Source organism: Lactuca serriola, chromosome 7 (assembly GCF_051521515.1).
Source record: "Lactuca serriola cultivar US96UC23 chromosome 7, Lser_US96UC23_V15, whole genome shotgun sequence".
NCBI classification, from domain to species: domain Eukaryota; kingdom Viridiplantae; phylum Streptophyta; class Magnoliopsida; order Asterales; family Asteraceae; genus Lactuca; species Lactuca serriola.
Window position 1 is genome coordinate 194,778,589 of NC_136414.1, and position 23,229 is coordinate 194,801,817.

Consider the following 23,229-nt stretch of genomic DNA (forward strand, 5'->3'; position numbering starts at 1 on the left):
TTTTTTTTACTTATATTATATGTAACAAAAAATTAAATCAAATTTAGGCCCAGCTTTCATTAGAAGTCCAACTCTAGCGATCCACATAGGCAGAATGCTGTCCGGTTTTATGTGATCGTGAGCGAACAACAGCGTACAGAGAGCGTGACTGCGTGAGGAAGGGACGATTGATTTTTCTGCGATTACAAAGTATTCTTTATTCATTCAGATTTCAAAAAATCAAAAGGCTTAAAGGGGCAACAACGGTATTTTCAATTTACCAGTTGCTATTTTTCTTGTAGTCGCTATTTTTCTTGTTTTTTTTTTTGTGTTCCAGAAGACCAGAATCCACTTCCAGTCAATCATTCTTTAAGTTTTGTCATTGCACACTTTTCAGAAACAACTTATCAGAATTAGTGAATAATGAACTACTTAATAATAGTTATGATTAATTGAATGTGAATGTTACCAGATTATATATAATCTTATAAAAAATCAGGGCTCAGAATGTTATCATTGACCATCTACACAAAATTCATTATAATGTATAGTTTGATAGTCCTTAAGATTTTGAAGCATATTCACTCCTTTAATCTGTGACTTCATCTGTACAATCTCCTTAGCCATGTCTGTTGTTAGATCTTGTTCTTAACTTTTGGACTTCATCTTTACAATCTCCTTAATAAATAATAATGAACTTGAATGTTTTCTACTTTTTCTGAATGTTGAATAGTTGAACTAATGAACTAATGAACTTGAAATTGAATCACAGAATCAGATTAATAAGATTATAATTGATCAAAAACTGAATTTTGAAATAAGAAATAAGATTATGATAATTGAGAAATTAGAATATGTTAATGTATGTTGAAAGCATAAATCGTATTATGAGAAATTAGAATAAGTTAAGTGTTAACTGTTTATCGGAAATTGAAATTAGATTATGAGATTATCAATTATGTTTATCGATTGATGTAAATTGAATGTTGAAAGTTCAAAGTTTGAAACTGTTGAACTTGTAGTGATGAAGTCTAAACAACCATCCGGTTTTTAAAAACGTAAAAAGAGAAAACTTGATGAAGAAAAGAGAAAGGCTGACGTTGGTTCTCTAGATAAGTTTATCCATATAAAACCTATTGAAGAGCATGTTGAAGATCACGTTGAAGACCATGTTGAAGAGCACGTTGAAGAGCATGTTGAAGATCATGTTGAAGAGCAAGAGCATGTAGAAGTAGTATTAGAAGAGGCAGAAGAGGTAGAGCCCGTTAAATAGCTTGTTGATATATGTGATCCAAGAAGGTGGAAAAAACTTAATCATGAGGAGATAAAACTTTTGGTCGAAAGAGGTCCTAAAAGAGATACTAGTATTATGTATGGTCCTTACGATAAAAATGGTAGACGATTTTCCGCAACATTATATACAAGAACTTTACCATATTTGGAGAAGTGTGATAGAGAATGGCTAGTATATTCAAAAGAGCTTGACAAGGTATTTTGTTTCTGTTGTAAAGTGTTTAGAAAAGGGATTTCTAAAGGTAAATTGGGTGATGAAGGTTATTCAGATTGGCACCATGTTACCACTAGAGTTAAAGAACATGGAACTTCCTTGGATCATCTTACAAATAGGAATAAATGGTTTGATATGCATAAACGATTGAACTTGAATGAAACAATTGATAAAGTTCAATACGAGCAATTCAAGAAAGAAAGAGATTACTGGAAACAAGTCCTTTTGAGAATCATTGCAGTAGTGAAGTTTCTTGCTAAACATAATTTAGCATTCCGTGGATCAAATGAAAAGTTGTATGATAAAGGTAATTATAAATTTTATATATTTTTTTTATCCAATTCCACCAAATACCTTTTTGTTAATTATTATAACTGATTCCACTTCTTATTTGTTAATTGTACTTAATAGATAATGGAATTTTTTTTGGGTGTCATTGAAATGTTGGAAGAGTTTGATCCGGTTATCAAAGAGCATGTGTTGCGGATCACAAGTGACGAACTTCATGTGCATTATCTTGGGCACACGATCCAAAATGAATTAATACTTTTGATAGCTCAAGAAATTAAAAAAGAACTTATCAAGAAGATAAAGGAAGCAAAGTACTACTCAATCATACTTGATTGTACTCTTGATTCAAGTCACCAAGAACATATGACTATGATAGTGAGGTATTTAAAGTTATCATATAATTTTGTTACTGTGGAGAAGTCATTTTTAGATTTTGTGAATGTTGATGATACCACCGGAAAACGACTATTGATATTACACTTGAGGAGTTAAAGTCTCTTGGTCTTGAAATTGATGATATGCGTGGTCGAGGCTATGATAATGGAGCAAACATGAAAGGAAAGCACCAAGGAGCCAAAAGAGATTTTTAGATCTAAATCCTAGAGCATTTTACACTCCTTGTGGTTGCCATTCTCTTAATCTTACATTATGTGATATGCTAACAAGTGCGTTAAAGGAAAGAACTATTTTGGACTCATCCAACGTATTTATACTATCTTTGCAAATTCTACTAAGAGGTGGGAAATTTTGAAAGATAATGTTAAAGCTTCGAGTCTTAAGTCAGTGTGTCAAACTCGTTGGGAAAGTCGGGTTGAGAGTGTAAAGGCTATTAAAATGCAACTTGTTGATGTACGAGAAGCTTTACTTGAAGTTGGAGAAAAGGATAATGATGTTGCGGTTGCAAGTGAAGCAACTTCATTGGCAGAGAAAGAACTTGGTGACTTTGGTATCAACAATTATTTGGTATCAAGTATTAAACCATGTGAATATTGTGAGTAAAAAGTTACAGTCAAAGGATATGCATGTTGATAATGCTATTAAAGAAATAAACAAATTGATTGAATACTTCAAAGATTATAGAGAAACTGGTTTTTCTAAAGCGATTATTGAAGCTAAGGAGATTGCTATTGAATTGGGTATTGATCCAATATTTCCACAAAAGCGTTTGATTCAAAGGAAAAGAAGGTTTGATGAGAGTTCAAGTAGCGAAGAAGTTTCATTTATAGCCGAAGAGAATTTCAGAGTCAATTATTTCTTATACATTGTTGATCAAGCTAGTTCTTCTTTTGAGACAAGATTTGAACAATTCAAAGAGTATGAAAAATTATTTGGTTTTTTATTTCCACATAATTTGAAGGGAATGGAAGATAAAGATCTTAAGTCGTCTTGTCATCGCCTTGAAAAAGCACTCAAGTTTGAAGAAAGATCGGATATTGATGCTGAAGAACTTTATACAGAGTTGAAATTATTTGAGACATTGGACACTAATGAATTTAACAACCCTATAGATGTTTTGAAGTTTTTGAAAGAACTTGATTATTTACCAAATGCAAGCATTGCATATAGAATATTGTTGACTATTCCAGTAACAGTGGCATCTGCAGAAAGAAATTTTTCGAAATTGAAGTTGTTGAAATCTTACTTACGCTCAACAATGAACCAACAAAGACTTAGCGGTTTGGCCATGATATCTATCGAGAACGAAATCTTAGAGAATATAGAGTACGATGAGTTGATCAACCAATTTGCTATCAAGAATGCTAGGAGAGCTTCACAAATCGTCGGCTAGCTGTTACAATATGTAATTACTCATTAAAATACTATGTTTTTGCTTTGTTTATTGCTATAAAGTTTATAGTCGTTTTTAAAAAATAATTTAGTTATTCTTAGTCGTTTCACGTTAGGGCTTAGGGCATTTTTTTCCGGTTCGTCCTGTGCATTTGAATCCTCAGGACCGGCCCTGTAATGCACATATTGCTATATAGCGATATTGCTCCGTTCCAAGAAAAATAGTCATACAGCTCATTCCTTTTACATTTATTAATAGGAACACATTTACTTAGATGAAATAATATTATATTAAGAATTAGTTAACAACAATTGTTATTAAGTTTTTCATTTTCATTAATTATTTAAGTTGTCGCATATTTTTCTTCAAAACAAATAAAGAAGTTTTTGAATATTAGTAATTGAGACATATACGAATCAAATGAACTTTTAAATAATATGAGCATTAATTTTCTAATACTAGATGAAATATTAAGAGACTGATCCTTTGGATCACTAATTATAAAATATTATATAATCTTAAAATTTGGAATATCTACTAGAAACATGGGTTTTAGCGACGGAAAAATCCGTCGCTATTCCGTCGCTAAATGTTGTTTGCAATGGATCGGCGACATATTCACTCCATAGGTAATAAAAAGGTGGCTAATTTCTCAGCGAGGGTTTTAGCGACGGATCGGGTTTTTCCTTGCGACAAAGGTAGCGACAGAATATCCGTCGCTAAATGTCACTAAATGTCACTCAATGCATTCCGTCGCTGTTCTGTCGCGAATTTCCATGAACAGTTTTTTTTCCGTAGCTAATCCCTTGCAAAATTCATATACTATTTTTTTCCCGTTGCTGATCTATCGCAAACTTTAGACATGAATTTTTTTCATCACTAATCCCTTGCAAAATTCATACATTAAATTTTTTTCCTTTCCGTCACTGATCCGTCGCACACTTTAGACATGATTTTTTTTTTCCGTAGCTAATCCCTCGCAAAATTCATGCATTAAAATACTTTTTATTTTCTCACCACGAACTTATAATATCATTTTTTTATTATGATTCTAAAAGAAAAAAATACTACAATCATCAAATTATTATACTAAAGAACATCAAATAATGATACAACCAAGCATTACAATACCAAAACTATCAAAGTTTACCAAAGTGTCGTTCAAGAAACATCCAAAAACGAAACTATCCACATAACATCAAACTCCCAACGGTTTAACTTCAAAATAACATTTTAGAACCAAGAAATCCAAAGTATGCAAAAGAGGTACAAACAGAAAAAAGTTTAACCTTCAAAATAACATTTTAGCTGCTATCTTCATTTCATGTCCATCCAATCATCTTCGGTTCTCATTCCTATAAAACATTATTCAAAACAATAAAAAACATCAAATACAAAAGGTTAACAAGTCATTCAAAAACATCAAATACTAATGGTTAACATCATATTACCTCTACTTTTCAATTTCCCATCATATTTTGCAAGGCTGCATACGTCTTCTCCATTGCTTCATATTTTGCATCAATTTGTTGTTGTTTGGCATCTATTGTTGCAGCTTTGGCATCCATTTCCTCACGCATTTGTTGATGTTTAGCTTCCATTTCTGCAGCTTTAGCATCCATTTCGCCACGCATCTCGTTTCGTACACGTTCATAGACAACCTAAAGTACAATACCATGATAGGAAACTTTGTAAGTACAATGCCATGATAGGAAAATTTGTAAGTACAATGCCATGATAGGAAACTTTGTAAGTACAATGTGTGACAACCCTATTTTTCCCACAAAGCATTGTAAACACTCGAAAGCTAAAAAGCAACGAAATTAACCTCGAAAATAAAGTGTTCAAGTATCTAAGTTGGGATACATCAAATATTAGATATCATGCCAAGGTTTCCAAGAACATAAAGAACGCTCAAAACCGGGTTATATTGAAGAAATTATAACCACTCGTATATTTACGACACGACGTTAAAACATTATTTGACATAAAAAGTAGAATCTCAATAAAATAAATTTTAGCCTTAAGTATCTAAACCAAAGTCGTAGATCTCGTTGGAAGGTGAGCGTGCATAAAAAGATCGCCCAAATTGGACCTCGTATGAAGAAGTTACGAATTTTCAAAGTTTCGTAACAGTAGTAGAGGGCTAAAAACTCGGATTGAAAATCGAGTGTTATTTAGCTATCGCCACCTAAACGGAAGTTGAAGATCTCCTCAGTGGTAATAAAACGATAAAAAGACAAACGAAAACCGACGTCGAATAAAGAACCTATGAATTTTTAACAAACTTTAGGAGGCCCGGCCTATTAAAAATATATCATTAAAATTAAAGTCAAAACTAGCCGACGGAGTCTAAATGAAAGTTGTAGAGCATAGTCTCACCTACGCGTGGATATAAAGAACACGAAAACGGAGCTCATACGCGAAAGTTACGGAATTTAGAAGAGGACAGGCCAGATTACGCCCCGCGTTCTCTGGGAGTACGCCCCGCGTACTAGACCCAGAGTCGAGTCCCATCGGCCCGCCCAAGCTACGCTTAGCTTGCCAGGAGTCGAGAGCCATGACGCCATATTACGCCCAACGTAACGACGTACGCGCCGCGTACGTGAGTACGCCCAGCGTACTCCAAAATTACGCCCCGCGTACTCACTCCTCCAGCACTATAAATAGATGGCATCAGCTGCGAGTTTAAGCACACATTCTCAAATCTCCAGATACTCTCACACCCTTCCAAGCACCAGAGACCATTCCCTCACCTTGGTTTCCGCACTCGAGCCCCCGACGAAAGATTTACGCTGCAGAGACCCCCGAAGAGCCCGACGACGCAACCATCCGCGATCGAAGTTCTGCTCAAACCTAGCCTCTCTCTTCAAACTTAACGAGTGAGTTCATACCCCTACTTTTCAATTCTTTTCATGTTTTAGGGGGGAAATACAAGTACATTATGAGTCGAAGTATCGTTTTTTATAAACATCTTTATGCTTAGAAGGCTATTATATCACCAAGTTATTCTTACTAAATGAAAACATACTTTTGAGAAGCTATAACGAACATAGCTAACAAGTTATTCATACATTTTACGTATACATCTTGACAAATGAAATACTTTCAAATGAAGTAAAGTCTTTATCATCGTAAATCTGTTTATACCTAGTAATGTGAGACAGCTTCACGTACGTTCGAGTATGCATTATTATGTCCTGTATTATATACCATAATCCCTTGTAGGGGGAGCGTGATACTTGTGTATAGATCTATACGGGATTGACAATCCCACACCTAAGCTGTTAGCTACAGCTAGGCCGGCAGGCCTGGGGTGACAAATGTCATAACAGTTCCAACGCCTGAAGAGCGTTGTTACAGGCCATCAATGTCAATAGCATGGTTATAAAACTCACATAAAAGTATAAAAACAAGTCAGATTTACGAGATTCATACATGCATTTCAGTTTTCCATTTTATTGTTAACACAAATTTTATCCCTATTATTCAAGCATGGAAAACACTAATGCACTCCAACACGGGGAAACTTTTCAAATCATTTAAAGAAAATATTGGATTTTCTGAAAACCTCGTTCATCGATTTACTATCAAAAAGGACATACTTTTCAATGCAAAACACTTATGAACTCACCAACTTAATTGTTGACACTTTTTCGAAACCACTTGTATTTCTCAGGGAATCAGTAATACAGGTAACCACCAGCTTTTGGAGAAGGAAACACTAAAGATGTTTTATTATGGAACATTTATCATCTCATTGTAATATTCTTTTGCTATTATGTATAACGCAACAACATACGTTTTCATTATATATGTGATGGTTGTGTTACTTTCTTTACAATATTCAATGGTTGTGATACTACGTGAAGTCATCCACCCCCGAATGTTTCCGCCATTCTGGTTTGGGGGTGTGACAGATTGGTATCAGAGCATTGTTTATAGTGAACTAAGTATATCGAACCACATACGATATACAAACTATAAATACAAAGGGGACCAAAAACCCTCTGATGAAACATTTTCATGAACAAAATACATTCTTTTAAAGATATACATTTTTACAAGCATGCATTAATCTCGTATCATAACAAGTTTTACTAAAAAGTATTAAGGCAAGTTACGACACTACGATTGAGCCTCGGGGTATGTAATCAGATCGAGAATAAATATAGCCTGATCAACTATATTTATCCTGGATTTGACCAACGTACGTCGAGGAATGGTCATAGTGGACAACAAGCCAAGAACTTACCGAATACAAATTAATTTAGTTTCGCCAAATTGAAATATTATAAGAGTATTATTAAAAATAGTTGTACAAATTATAGTTAAAAATAGTAAGTCGTTAAATAGAATTTTCTTTTCTTATAAAGTTCTCATACATCCATCCTAGTACAGACAAATGGCCGGATTCCATTTACCAGGAGATCCCTACTACCCAAACCAAGGCAACGACGGTTGGATAGAAGAAGACCCGGAGGAAGACCCAGAGGAAATCGAAGAAGAGGTCGAGGAAGAACCCGAAGGGGTTATCGAGGAAGAATTCGAAGTCGAAGTCGGAGAGGAATTCGAAGTCGACGAGGAAATCGTGGAAGTTTCTAGCGGAACAGACTCCGAGCCAGAAGTGTACGACCCTCCCATCCCTCATCCTCCCGAAATCAGACCATATCAATCGGGACCCATTCCCATGTGGGGAAGTCACCTCTACTACTGGAGCCGCCAGCAAGGTGTACGCCCTCCTTTCGGCATGTGTCGAGATTTTCACAATGTCAGTGGGGGAAGCTCAGCTGATCGAGCACTTCCTGTTATCGTGAACGCTATAGCTACCCAGAACTACGAGACGGACAGGCAAGCAACCAGAGTTCGCGAGGTCAATGCTACTACCCAAGGTAACGCCGCTGACATCCGCCGTTTGGAAGGACTACATGAGAATACCCAAATCTACACGGGGACACTTCAGAACCAAATGATAACGGCTCTGGCAGAAATAAGAGAGATGAAGGAACAACAAGCAGATATTGAGAGGCGACTGATGGGAGTCAAACGGTCGGATGCCGAATCTAGCTCCAAACGTCGCAAGTAGAACTTGTTCAAGCCCCAACAATTTTGTTATAGATTAGGATTTTGGATAAAAGTTTTTCCTTTATTTCCCTTGTTTTCCCTGTTGTATCCGTAATCGGAGATCTCTAGGAGGATCAAATTTTCCCGAACAAGATATGCAATGTAACACACCTCAGGTGTGACCTATATGTACAAATATGAAGTATTTCTTATTATATACCTCTCAGAAATTTCGAGTTTTAAAATTTCTATGCCTACCTTGAAACCATAAACTAAAGTCAAAACAAATTACAAGATGCAACTAACACACGATTGTCAAAACATTAGAAACTTATAGTATTCATTCTTATTTTTCTCTACCAGAACATGCCTCCTCGTAGATCAACACGCAGAAACTCAACTTCAGCACCACCTCCACCACCTCCTCCAATTATGGACACCGTTATGTTCCAGACTGCTGTAACCGCTGCTGTAACTGCAGCAATGGCACAAATGAGCAACAACGGATCGGGGGGAGGAACAAACAGTTTTACAAATGGCCAAGGTCAAAGCCGTTCAGGGGTATGCACTTACAAAGACTTCACCAACGGAAAACCTATTCCCTTTTACGGGACTGGGGGAGTATTGGCTCTATCTCAATGGATAGAGAAAACGGAAGCTGTATTCGAAATCTGTGCATGTCCTGAAGAAAGCAAAGTAAAGTTTGCCGCTTTTACTTTCTCCGAACGCGCCCTGACATGGTGGAACGGCCACGTCCAGACACTAACCCTGGTGGTGGCAAACTCCATGGGTTGGGAAAACCTGAAAAGAATGCTCCTTCGAGAATACTGCCCAAGAGGCGAGATTCAGAAGCTTGAACAGGAACTGTGGAACCTCTCGATGGTAGGTTCGGATATAGCAGGTTACACCAACAGGTTCAGTGACTTAATAACGCTTTGCCCAGGCATGTTAACCCTGGAGAGCCAAAAGGTCGAGAGATACATCTGGGGACTATCACCCCAACTTCGTGGAAGTGTGCTAGCTTCCAGACCCTTGACCTTCGCCAGCGCCAAAGAACTAGCGCAATCTCTTGTTGATCATGGTGTCTGTCAAGGAGTCACGGCTATCATGGCTGAACCAACCAAAGGGAACAGCAGCAATGAAATCAATGCCAACAACAACAACAAGAAGAAACTTTGGAACAAAAGGAAGGGACAAACTTCGCAAGAACCTTCAAAGAAGCAAATGGTTGCGGTTCATGCTGCTACTACCCCCACCACAACTCCTGCTACCTCTGCGCCAACAAAACCATATGCGGGAATTCTGCCCAAGTGCAGCAAGTGCAACTACCATCACCATGGTATTTGTCGCGAGATGCACTGCAAGAACTACGACAGGAAAGGGCACACAGCCCGTTTCTGTAAAGCACCGGCACGACCAATCACTCAAGTTTCTGGCACTGGAGTAAGCCGGGCGTGTTATGGGTGCGGAGAGACTGGACACTTCAGGAGGGATTGTCTCAAGGAAAGAAATATTGGCGGTGTGGGGAGAGTGCTGGCAGTAGGACAGAGAGAAGCAATAGCGGACCCCACGGTGGTTACGGGTACGTTTCTACTCAACAACACTTATGCATGCATACTTTTTGACTGCGGTGCGGAGAGAAGTTTTGTGAGTCATAAATTCAAACACCTACTTAATCAAAAACCCCAACCACTCAATAAAATATTCACTGTAGAAATGGCAAACGGTAAAACAGAACACGCAAACGATTTGTATGTAGGGTGCACACTAAGTTTAAACGAGCGCTTGTTTCGAGTCGATCTTATGCCCATTTCCATAAGAAGTTTCGATGTCATCATCGGTATGGACTGGTTGAGCCTTCACCATGCCGATATCCTTTGCCACGAAAGGGCTGTTCGCCTAAATCTGCCAAACGGCGAATCTCTTGTCATTTATGGCGACAAACCTAGTTCAAGTTTACAAATCATTTCCTTTATTAAAGCACAAAAATATCTTCGTAAGGAATATCATGCCTTTCTAGCCCACATAGTAGACAAGAAACGAGAATCGAAAAACATTAAAGATATTCCGGAAGTCTGCAACTTCCCGGATATTTTCCCAGAAGATCTTCCAGGAATCCCACCGGAACGTCAAGTCGAGTTCAGAATCGACTTAATCCCCGGGGCTACCCCTGTAGCAAAGTCGCCGTACCGTTTAGCCCCAGCCGAGATGCAGGAACTATCCAGTCAATTAAACGAGCTGCTGAGCAAGGGATTCATCAGACCAAGCTTCTCACCATGGGGAGCGCCAGTCCTATTTGTGAAGAAGAAGGACGGATCCTTTCGCATGTGCATCGATTATCGGGAGCTAAACAAACTCACGATCAAGAACCGATATCCCTTACCGCGCATAGACGATCTATTCGACCAACTTCAGGGAGCAAGCTACTTCTCAAAGATCGATCTAAGATCTGGTTATCACCAACTGCGAGTACTGGAAGGAGACATCCCCAAAACGGCTTTCCGAACACGTTATGGTCACTACGAATTTGTAGTAATGCCCTTCGGATTGACGAATGCTCCAGCAGTGTTCATGGACTTAATGAACCGAGTATGTCGTCCCTTCCTGGATAAATTTGTGATCGTATTCATAGATGATATACTCATCTATTCAAGAAGCCAGGAAGCACACAGCAAACATCTCCGCCAAATACTGGAAACATTAAGGGCAGAGAAACTTTACGCAAAATTTTCCAAATGTGAATTTTGGATTCGGGAAGTGGATTTCCTAGGACATGTTGTAAGCAAAGAAGGAATACACGTGGACCCCTCCAAGATAAAGGCAATAGATAGTTGGACTACTCCAAGAACCCCTACAGAAATTCGGCAATTTTTGGGACTCGCCGGGTATTACCGAAGATTCATACCGAACTTTTCAAGGATTGCCAAGCCACTTACCACCCTAACCCAGAAAAATGCGACCTTCGACTGGGGAGAAAAACAAGACAGCGCATTTCAGACACTAAAACGAGCCTTATGTAGTGCGCCCATCCTAACCTTGCCAGAAGGAACGGAGGACTTCGTGGTCTATTATGATGCATCTAACCAAGGACTTGGGTGTGTCTTAATGCAAAGAGGGAAGGTCATCGCTTACGCCTCGAGACAACTAAAGACGCACGAAGTGAACTACACAACGCATGATCTTGAGCTAGGAGCAGTCGTTTTCGCTCTGAAGATATGGAGACACTATCTCTACGGCACAAAATGTACCATCTTCACTGATCATAAAAGCCTCCAACATATCCTCAACCAGAAGGAACTCAACATGAGACAGAGGCGATGGGTAGAACTACTTAGTGATTATGAATGCAAAATTCGATATCACCCCGGAAAGGCTAATGTAGTGGCTGATGCACTCAGTCGGAAGGAATACTCAGGTCGCCGAGTGAAATCCCTAACTATGACAATCCATTCACACCTGTTCACGCAAATCAAGGAAGCCCAAATAGAAGCCTTGAAATCCGAAAATGTGACAGGAGAAGCCCTAAGGGGAATGGATAAGAACCTTGAGACCAAGAGCAACGGGATTCGTTATTTCATGGATCGAATTTGGATACCGAAGTTTGGTGGATTCAGAGAAATCGTTATGGATGAAGTCCATAAAACACGATACTCCATACATCCCGGCTCCGATAAGATGTATCTCGACCTCAAGAAGTTGTACTGGTGGCAAAACATGAAAGCCGAAATTGCTACCTACGTAAGCAAATGCCTAACATGTGCCAAAGTCAAGGTGGAATACCAGAAGCCCTCGGGTTTATTACAACAACCAGAAATACCCGAATGGAAGTGGGAGCGGATAACCATGGATTTCATAACAAAATTACCCAAAACAACAAGCGGACACGACACCATTTGGGTAATTGTCGACAGGTTAACTAAGTCAGCGCATTTCCTACCGATCAAAGAGACGGATAAATTGGAGAAGTTAACAAGGACATACCTCAGAGAAATTGTACGACTGCATGGTGTGCCCATATCCATTATCTCGGACCGAGATAGTAGATTCACCTCAAGGATCTGGCAGTCGCTACAAAAAGCTTTGGGGACAAGACTAGACATGAGTACCGCTTATCACCCACAAACCGACGGTCAGAGCGAGAGAACTATACAAACCCTAGAAGACATGCTGAGAGCTTGTGTAATCGATTTTGGCAAAGCATGGGACACACATCTACCATTGGTCGAGTTCTCGTACAATAATAGCTACCACACCAGTATCAAGGCTGCCCCGTTCGAAGCCCTCTATGGCCGCAAATGCAGGTCACCTTTGTGCTGGGCCGAAGTGGGGGACACGCAACTAGCAAAAGGACAAGCAACTGACAACACGCTCACTGGACCAGAAATCATAAGGGAGACTACGGAGAAGATTGTTCAAATCCGAGAACGTCTAAAAGCATCAAGGGATAGACAAAAGAGTTACGCAGATAAGAGACGCAAACCCTTGGAATTCCAAGTTGGAGACCATGTCCTACTCAAAGTCTCACCTTGGAAAGGTTTAATACGCTTCGGAAAACGTGGGAAACTGAACCCTAGATACATCGGACCATTCGAGATCCTTGCCAGGATCGGTCCAGTGGCCTACAAACTTAGACTACCTCAGGAGCTCCACAACGTACACCCTACCTTTCACATATCGAATCTGAAGAAGTGCTTATCCGACGAGACCCTTGTCGTCCCTCTAGACGAAATTGCAATAAATGAAAACCTTCAATTTGTGGAGGAACCAGTAGAGATCATGGATCGGGAAATCAAAAGGACTAAACAAAGCCGCATACCCATTGTAAAGGTCTGCTGGAACGCCAAGCGAGGACCTGAATACACCTGGGAACGCGAGGATCAGATGAAACAAAAGTACCCGCATCTTTTTCCTAAAACTGTAAACTCTATCTTAGATTAAATTTCGGGACGAAATTCCCGTAACAGGGGGATGATGTGACAACCCTATTTTTCCCACAAAGCATTGTAAACACTCGAAAGCTAAAAAGCAACGAAATTAACCTCGAAAATAAAGTGTTCAAGTATCTAAGTTGGGATACATCAAATATTAGATATCATGCCAAGGTTTCCAAGAACATAAAGAACGCTCAAAACCGGGTTATATTGAAGAAATTATAACCACTCGTATATTTACGACACGACGTTAAAACATTATTTGACATAAAAAGTAGAATCTCAATAAAATAAATTTTAGCCTTAAGTATCTAAACCAAAGTCGTAGATCTCGTTGGAAGGTGAGCGTACATAAAAAGATCGCCCAAATTGGACCTCGTATGAAGAAGTTACGAATTTTCAAAGTTTCGTAAAAGTAGTAGAGGGCTAAAAACTCGGATTGAAAATCGAGTGTTATTTAGCTATCGCCACCTAAACGGAAGTTGAAGATCTCCTCAGTGGTAATAAAACGATAAAAAGACAAACGAAAACCGACGTCGAATAAAGAACCTATGAATTTTTAACAAACTTTAGGAGGCCCGGCCTATTAAAAATATATCATTAAAATTAAAGTCAAAACTAGCCGACGGAGTCTAAATGAAAGTTGTAGAGCACAGTCTCACCTACGCGTGGATATAAAGAACACGAAAAACGGAGCTCGTACGCGAAAGTTACGGAATTTAGAAGAGGACAGGCCAGATTACCCCCCGCGTTCTCTGGGAGTACGCCCCGCGTACTAGACCCAGAGTCGAGTCCCATCGGCCCGCCCAAGCTACGCTTAGCTTGCCAGGAGTCGAGAGCCATGACGCCATATTACGCCCAACGTAACGACGTACGCGCCGCGTACGTGAGTACGCCCAGCGTACTCCAAAATTACGCCCCGCGTACTCACTCCTCCAGCACTATAAATAGATGGCATCAGCTGCGAGTTTAAGCACACATTCTCAAATCTCCAGATACTCTCACACCCTTCCAAGTACCAGAGACCATTCCCTCACCTTGGTTTCCGCACTCGAGCCCCCGACGAAAGATTTACGCTGCAGAGACCCCCGAAGAGCCCGACGACGCAACCATCCGCGATCGAAGTTCTGCTCAAACCTAGCCTCTCTCTTCAAACTTAACGAGTGAGTTCATACCCCTACTTTTCAATTCTTTTCATGTTTTAGGGGGGAAATACAAGTACATTATGAGTCGAAGTATCGTTTTTTATAAACATCTTTATGCTTAGAAGGCTATTATATCACCAAGTTATTCTTACTAAATGAAAACATACTTTTGAGAAGCTATAACGAACATAGCTAACAAGTTATTCATACATTTTACGTATACATCTTGACAAATGAAATACTTTCAAATGAAGTAAAGTCTTTATCATCGTAAATCTGTTTATACCTAGTAATGTGAGACAGCTTCACGTACGTTCGAGTATGCATTATTATGTCCTGTATTATATACCATAATCCCTTGTAGGGGGAGCGTGATACTTGTGTATAGATCTATACGGGATTGACAATCCCACACCTAAGCTGTTAGCTACAGCTAGGCCGGCAGGCCTGGGGTGACAAATGTCATAACAGTTCCAACGCCTGAAGAGCGTTGTTACAGGCCATCAATGTCAATAGCATGGTTATAAAACTCACATAAAAGTATAAAAACAAGTCAGATTTACGAGATTCATACATGCATTTCAGTTTTCCATTTTATTGTTAACACAAATTTTATCCCTATTATTCAAGCATGGAAAACACTAATGCACTCCAACACGGGGAAACTTTTCAAATCATTTAAAGAAAATATTGGATTTTCTGAAAACCTCGTTCATCGATTTACTATCAAAAAGGACATACTTTTCAATGCAAAACACTTATGAACTCACCAACTTAATTGTTGACACTTTTTCGAAACCACTTGTATTTCTCAGGGAATCAGTAATACAGGTAACCACCAGCTTTTGGAGAAGGAAACACTAAAGATGTTTTATTATGGAACATTTATCATCTCATTGTAATATTCTTTTGCTATTATGTATAACGCAACAACATACGTTTTCATTATATATGTGATGGTTGTGTTACTTTCTTTACAATATTCAATGGTTGTGATACTACGTGAAGTCATCCACCCCCGAATGTTTCCGCCATTCTGGTTTGGGGGTGTGACACAATGCCATGATAGGAAACTTTGTAAGTATAATACCATGATAGAAAACTTTGTAAGTACAATGCCATGATAGGAAAGTTTGTAAGTACAATGCCATGATAGGAAACTTTGTAAGTACAATGCTATGATAGGAAATTTTTATAAAGTACAAAATTAAACAAACCTCTTGGGATGTTATTGTACTAGATGTTCCTTCCAAAAAGCTCGCTGGATCAGACACAGATCCGAATCCATATATTCTTCCTTTCTTGACTCCTCCGGAAACATCACACCATGTTTCATTATCCAAGAGGGGGTGGCAACTAGTATCATCACCAAACTTAGCCACCATAGCACTTTCATAAGCCTCCTATTATAGCAAAAAAAATATGAAAAAATAGTAACATGAAATAAGGAATGGAATGGTTCATTCCATCCCATTAAATTCATAATACTCAAACCTTGCATAAAGTTGATTACTACTTACAAAACACTTAATTACAACTAGGCAGAGGATCAAACATTTAGAGATAATAATTTGTTTCTTTTCTTTTGTAAGTTGATTACTACTTACGAAAGATTTGTTTTCTGTTAATTAGTTGCTTTAACAAAGTCATTAACCCGAGTAGTAGGAAGTTTTGTTTCCTACAAAAGAATTGAAAATACCTTAACTTTAGCTGCCTTTGGTGTAATGTACTCTTGAGTAGACCGTTTAGTGTGCAACCTTGCATAAAGTTCAACTCCTGTAGGAGGGCGTTTAAGCATTGCTTGCTACAAAATCCATTAGTAATACATTAAAAAACAAAACAAAAACTCAACAGTCTAAGTGGAAACTAACGTGAGATGCAAACATCTTACCATTCTTTTCTTATGTTGACGAATAGATATAGAACCCCCGGTATGTTTGGAAACAGAGCCATCTTCTAATTTATTTATGTTATTTTTCCCTGATTGTGATAAACGTTTCCATTTGGATGTGGTCCACACTTCATTGATCATTTTCTCCCAATACTCTTTTTTTATCCAATTTGGGCGATAGTCCTTTAGCAAATTTAAATCACCTTCTAGTGAGGCATTCACATTTGCAGCTTCGACAAGTTTTAAAGATGCTTCACGTGCTCTTCGTATTACGTCAGGAAATCGTTTCTTCATACAGTCTTCCCATACCTTGCGAGCAAGAACATCAGTCTCTTCGGGCCAAACATACAAACCCTACATGTAGATCACACATACAATTATCTTTTTCATTTTATACCAATTTTTACTTTGATAAACCATAAAAATAATAAGTACAAACCTTGAAGTGTTCCCACATTGCATCACGATGTTCTTTGTCAACCTTCTTCCATGAGGTCCATGGGCCGTCAAACATCGTCTTCAGTATACATGTGATGGCTCTGATCACTGAAATCTGATCCGTAAATCTTGCAAAAAATTAAAAATTAAAAAATTAGCATTAGTATTATCATTAACAAGTAAATTCATTTTCATAAACAATTGTAAAATTACTTTTAGTACTCCTTTTCAGAATCGACTTCAATGAACTTCCTTTTTGATGGGTTACTTGGAACTTGTTCTAAGATGTTTGATCCTCTAACTGAAGAAGAAGGTTGACTTTCTGCATCATTGTATGATTGGGATGCATTTCTATCTCCAGCATCACGACCACTAATGTGACTACCACTGCGACCACCACCACGGGCTCCTCGTTGCGCCATTAGTAAAAAAAAATAACCCTTAAAATCAAGAATTAATAAACTATTGGTTAGAACAAGTATGTATTATAATAGAAAATTATAGAAGTAAGAGAAGGTAACATGCTATAATATACAAATAAATGAAAGTGCAATGTATATAGAAAAAGAAAACGATCATTTTAGCTAAAAAGTTATTTATAAGGTCCATTAGGCAAAATATATAGTTCCAAATACATTGTTTCATTCTACATTTTTAGTAATTACTCATCATCAGAATTATCATCACATATGTTTTCATCTTCAATATCATCTTCGGATGAATCATCCAAGTTATCATCAAATTCTTCATCCTCTTCTCTCTCAATGTCATTGTCATTAACTTCTTCTATTTCTCCTTCAATTACATGAGAAAGGGGTCCTGCCACCTCATTTGCACCGCTACTTGTAGAAGGTAAAGTCGCTTCACTTTCTTGAAAGAATTGGTCCTCTTCATCCTCATCATCATCTTCTTCAGTAACACATTGTCGTAGATCATATACACCCCTTGGTTTCGTCTTGACGACAGCCCACCAATCTTTCAAATCCTTCATTGCAGGATATGGTGCATAATACACTTGTTCTGCTTGTGACGCTAGGATAAACGGATCTTCATTTCTTAGCCTTGATTTGTATTTAATATCAACCAAATTATGCTTTCAATCCACACGTACCCCTTCAGTAGGGTTAAACCCTGTACACTTGAACAATACTACGACACAACGCCCTATGCCTTGATATTCTACTTCCAAGACCTCATCCAACAACCCATAATAGTCACACTCAGTCTCATTGTAACAAGTACCTCTTACACATACACCACTATTGTGTGTGACCCGTCCATCACCATATTTTTCAGTATGAAACTTGTAACCATTGACAAAGTATCCTTTATAGGACCTAACATGTCGTAATGGTCCTCGTGTAAGGCATTTCAGATGTTGATTGATATCATTTGATTGTTGAAAAACCTACATTGATAAATTCATTTTTTAACTAATTCACAGGGGAAGACACTTTGGTAATACAAAATTTTCTCGTATCATACTCACATGATCTTTAAACCACTTACCAAAATGTTGATCCCTAAACCTTTCAAATGCTCCATCATCCATATCAGGTTGGCTTTGGATCACATAATTTTCAAACAACCTTAAAAAATAACAAAATTTTTAGAGTTTCACGAAATCAAGGAAAAATAGATAACTTGACATACCTTAAAAAAGGTAGAACCTCAACACAATTGATCAAGATGTAATTATGAGCAATACGCATCTCATCATCTGTCAAAGGCCTCCGTTGACCACTTTTTTCGAATAATCTTCGAGATGGAACTTTGAAAATGCTTAATCGAGAGTCGACCATGGTATAACTAGGAATGTCTGGGGCAAAATTACGCGACTCACGATTCAACCGGGTTTCAATTGTAGGCAAAAAGTATTGTGAGCAAAAAGTCGATATTTCTCCAATCATGTAAGCCCCAACAATGGACCCCTCAACCTTCGCATGGTTTTTTATTTTTCTTTTCATTGATCCCAATTTCCTAAAAAGATGTTGGAAAAGACTTATTAGAAATTCCATAGGTTTTATGGTAGAATATTTTGTATGGTAAAAAATATACCTTTCATAAAGATACATCCACCTATATTGAACCGGACCACCAAGCATAGCTTCTCGAGTTAAGTGGATAACAAGATGCTCCATTGAATCAAAGAATCCAGGTGGAAATATTTTTTCCAACTTGCAAATGGTTTCAACAATAGTAGTTTGCAAGCGTTGTAAGTCATCTACGCGTAACACCCTTGAACATATTACACGAAAGAATGTACACAACTCTGTAATTGCATCCCATGTTGAGTTTGGCACCATACCTCTTAGAGAAATAGGCAACAATCTTTGAAGAAATACATGGCACTCGTGACTCTTGAATTTGTAAAAGCTATTATCATCTACATTAACGCACCCCCCCCCAAGTTTGAGGCGTATCCGTCCGGGAATTTAAGTTTAATCAACCATTGGCATATTTTAGCTACTTGTTCTTTGCTCAAAGCAAACGATGCTCTATTTTTCATATCCTTATTTCCCTTCATCCATGTATGCCATTGCACTCGATTGCAATACATTTCTATATCTTTTCTTGCATTCATGTTGTCTTTGCTTTTCGGAGTGTCCATCACGGTGTTGAAAAGATTTTCAAACACATTTGTCTCAATGTGCATGGGATCAAGGTTGTGTCGTATTAACAACTTCCGCCAATATGGTAGCTCCCAAAAGATGCTCCTCTTAACCCAATTATGAGTAATCCCGAAACCAGGCAATTTTGCATTCTTCGCTCTAAAAGGTTTGCCTTCATAAACAGTTGGAAAGTGTCGTACTTGCTCCCAAATCTGATCACCGGTTAATATTGGTGGGGGGCTAGATCGCTCAACCTTATTAGCCAGAAATCCTGTTTTGTCACCCCGATATGTGTGTTGTTCAGGTAAAAATTTTCGATGGCAGTCAAACCAACATGGTTTACTACCATGGTGTAACCGAAACGACCCCGACTCACCCATACAATACGGACATGCTAACTTGCCATGTGTGCTCCATCCCGACAACATTGCATAAGCAGGAAAGTCACTAACTGTCCAAAGAAGTATAGCTTTCATTGTGAAATTGCATTGTCAAGTGCCTTCGTTTTCCACCGATTACCGAGGAATAAGGGCGCGTCGATAAAGACTTGTAACATCCGTAACTTATCCCTCGCTAAACCCTCTCTAATATGCTATATGTTGAATAAATAAAATACTTGTTTAAACCCTCGCAGATCTCTCGTAATTCCCTCTCTATAAGCCAAAATTTTGCTACAGAATAGATCCCTCTCTAAATCCGTAGCTGAAAGTCAACTTTCTAGTAGTGATACAAGATGTTTAATAAAATGTATTAGTAGATTAGTATAAGTCATTAAATTGTAAATAAATGTCTGAATTGATATATTAAATTGTAAATGAATGTCCGAAATATTGTATTCAACTTTGAATGAAAGTTTGAAATTTTGTATTAAATTGTGAATTTATTGTATTAAACTTTGAATTTCATTATAAAATTAGTTTCATTTTTTTTATCATTTTCCCTTTTGTTAATGTGTGAATTTAATGTTTAAATCTCTAATTTTTACTTAATTTTTGTTAATATTAGTTTTAACTACTTTTAATTTGTGAATCCAAGTTTTTTTTTTTTTATAATATTTGCATAAAAAATTAAGTTGTGAATTCACTATTATTAAGTTGTGAATCCAAGTTTGTTTCCTTATTTGTTATAATATTTGCATAAAATTGTTATTCATAACTTATGTTTTATATTTTTTTTATGTTGTGAATATAGTTTAGAATGTGGGTTATCATGTTAGTGTTTGCTCAAAAAAAAATGTTAATTTATGTTTTTTAAGTTGTGATTGCGATGTTTTAATGTTTTATTTATTGTTTAGTTTTTTTAATGTTAGCTTTAACTGTTATTAATAAGAAAATCTAAGTAGTAAGTTGTGAATTCACGAGTTTTATAAGTTTTAATGCATAATTTTCATAAAGAGTAAATTACGCGAATGGTCCTTGTGGTTTAGTATAAATTGCACACTTGGTCCCTAACTTATTTTTCTAACTCGGACTGTCCTCAAGTTTTAATTGTGTAACGCGCCTAGTCCCTATTTTTACAACCCGTCAATTGTTTCCGTTAGACACCCCACGCGCCTTGCACGTTGGGGGTATAATAGTCATTTACCATTGCCAACGATTTTTAAATAGTCGCCTTTTCATCAGATCGACCCTAATCTTGAGTTTCTTTCAATTTCTCCATCGTTGAATCCGTTACACCTTCTCTCCTTCAAATCAGGGATGATTAAATGCGATTATGGGCCTGCTGTTGTAATTCGGACTTCAACTACTAACAATAATCTAGGAAGACCCTATTACACATGTCCAAGTAAGGTATGTTGTAGTTGAGAATTTCGTAATCGTAACCCTAGATAGAGGTATCATTGTATGCGATTGTGGGTATTGTAATCGTGGCTTTTGAAATTGACAGGGACCACATAAAGGATTTATTGCTTAGGTAGATGATGATGAAAAGGATCATGGTGACGGATTGACAATCTCCTGGCTTGTGAGGTTGAACAAGAAGCTGGAAAATGAAAATCTATTCTTGAAGATATGTTTATTTGTTAGTTGGGTATAATTCTTGGTGATACTTGTTTACAAGTTGTAAGGTGGAGATGAGTTGTTATTGTAATGGTAAAGTCTTCTGTAATGGTTAGGTTGTAGTAGTGAATGTAATGGTATCCTCTTTTGTAATGGTTAAGTTGTCTAAGTATTGTAATGCAAATGGTTAAGCTCTTTAAGATCAATGAAAATGGTATTGTGTTGTATTGATTATGTTTTAAAGTGATGTATAAGCAGCATATTGACCAAAACAAGTAGCAATGGTGCATCACAAGAAGAAAACATTCCATTAACTAGTACCAAACTATTACAAGGCAACGAGGATTAGTTGTTACAAACTAGTTCATTCAAAAGTGCTAACATATTGGCCAAAATAAATAGCAAAATACTAGCCCTATTACAAACTATTCATAAATAATGTACCAAAATATTAGCCCTATTACAAGTAGCAACATAAGACAATCCATTCATATAGAAAGTAACAAAATACTAGCCCTATTACAGACCATCAAGTTGTTGCCTTCCCTTTCCCTTTTCTTTTGACTTTTGACTATCCACCACCCCACCAACAATTGGTCTTTTCCCTTTGCAGGTTCTTGCATTGTGACCAACATTGTTACACTTCTTATATGTTACTGATCTATGGGCTCTCGATGCTATGTTTCCTCTAACAAAGTCCTCCTTTTCCACAGTTGATATTATCCTCTTCTTCTTTGGTCTTCCTATGGGAACACGATGTTTTGGAGGCATAAAGTTGTTGTTATAACTGACTTCTCCCACATGGACCTTCCATTGATTGGACTAACTTAAAAAGAATACATCTCTTTCAGCTTGATAACCAGTAACATGGATGCACAAATGATTTTGGGATACCCACATCCTTATTACTCCCCCATGTCCCAAATAGCAGCCACACCATGTTTACACGGTATTCCTGTTAATTCCCACCTTTTGCATGTGCAAATTTGTACACCTACATCCACAATACATTGATCTTACCAAGGTCCAACAACTTGATATTTTCCATCACCACAAAATGTTGCAATATATTGTTCTGCCTTACTCTTTATCTTATCCAATATTGTTGTAGCTGTAGGTGTGACAACCCGAAATTTCCATTCTGTACAAACAATATCACTTCAATAGAAGTTATAACAGTCATAGTAAAATTTCAGACTTTTTCGTGTAAGTTTGAGTAATTCAGGGTTTACACTTCAGGAAATACCAGGAAAGTGGATGCACTAGGATTTTGTGCAACACTGTTATTCCAACACTCTATTATATTAGAGATCATTTTGGGAATAAAATATTTTCTGCCAAAAATCTCAGGACTATAAATAGAATTCTGGAACAATTTCATTCATTATTTACATTTACAACTAGAGAAAAGCCATTTTCTCTCTCACGGATCTTCGGGTTTTCATCCCAAATCGTGAGTACCTCTCTCTAGTAGTGTTATATAGCTTATAATGTGTTAATAACATAGATTACATAGCTAAACAACTAGATTTAGGAGTTTACTCCCCAAGGTGTTCTTGGGCGGTAAACTCCCGAAACGATG

General features: G+C 37.6%; 3 protein-coding genes across 3 annotated transcripts; 2 read left to right on the forward strand and 1 right to left on the reverse strand.

Annotated features, from left to right (window-relative positions):
* The first annotated feature begins 1,348 nt into the window (after positions 1-1,348).
* On the forward strand, positions 1,349-2,269 carry LOC145064685 (uncharacterized). The gene is made up of 2 exons (XM_079012087.1): positions 1,349-1,793; positions 1,938-2,269. Exons 1-2 carry the CDS (start codon positions 1,349-1,351, stop codon positions 2,267-2,269), a joined length of 777 nt encoding a protein of 258 aa, XP_078868213.1.
* Positions 2,270-2,611: 342 nt separating this feature from the next.
* On the forward strand, positions 2,612-3,566 carry LOC145064686 (uncharacterized). The gene is made up of 2 exons (XM_079012088.1): positions 2,612-2,740; positions 2,787-3,566. The coding sequence occupies exons 1-2, from the start codon at positions 2,612-2,614 to the stop codon at positions 3,564-3,566; spliced, it is 909 nt and encodes a 302-aa protein (XP_078868214.1).
* Positions 3,567-9,546: 5,980 nt separating this feature from the next.
* LOC145064687 (uncharacterized) lies at positions 9,547-17,474 on the reverse strand. Its single transcript, XM_079012089.1, has 6 exons — positions 17,258-17,474; positions 17,037-17,163; positions 16,598-16,951; positions 16,406-16,510; positions 15,797-16,109; positions 9,547-9,584 (listed from the first exon to the last, which is right to left on the reverse strand). The coding sequence occupies exons 1-6, from the start codon at positions 17,455-17,457 to the stop codon at positions 9,547-9,549; spliced, it is 1,137 nt and encodes a 378-aa protein (XP_078868215.1). The 5' UTR covers positions 17,458-17,474.
* Between the last annotated feature and the right edge of the window lie 5,755 nt (positions 17,475-23,229).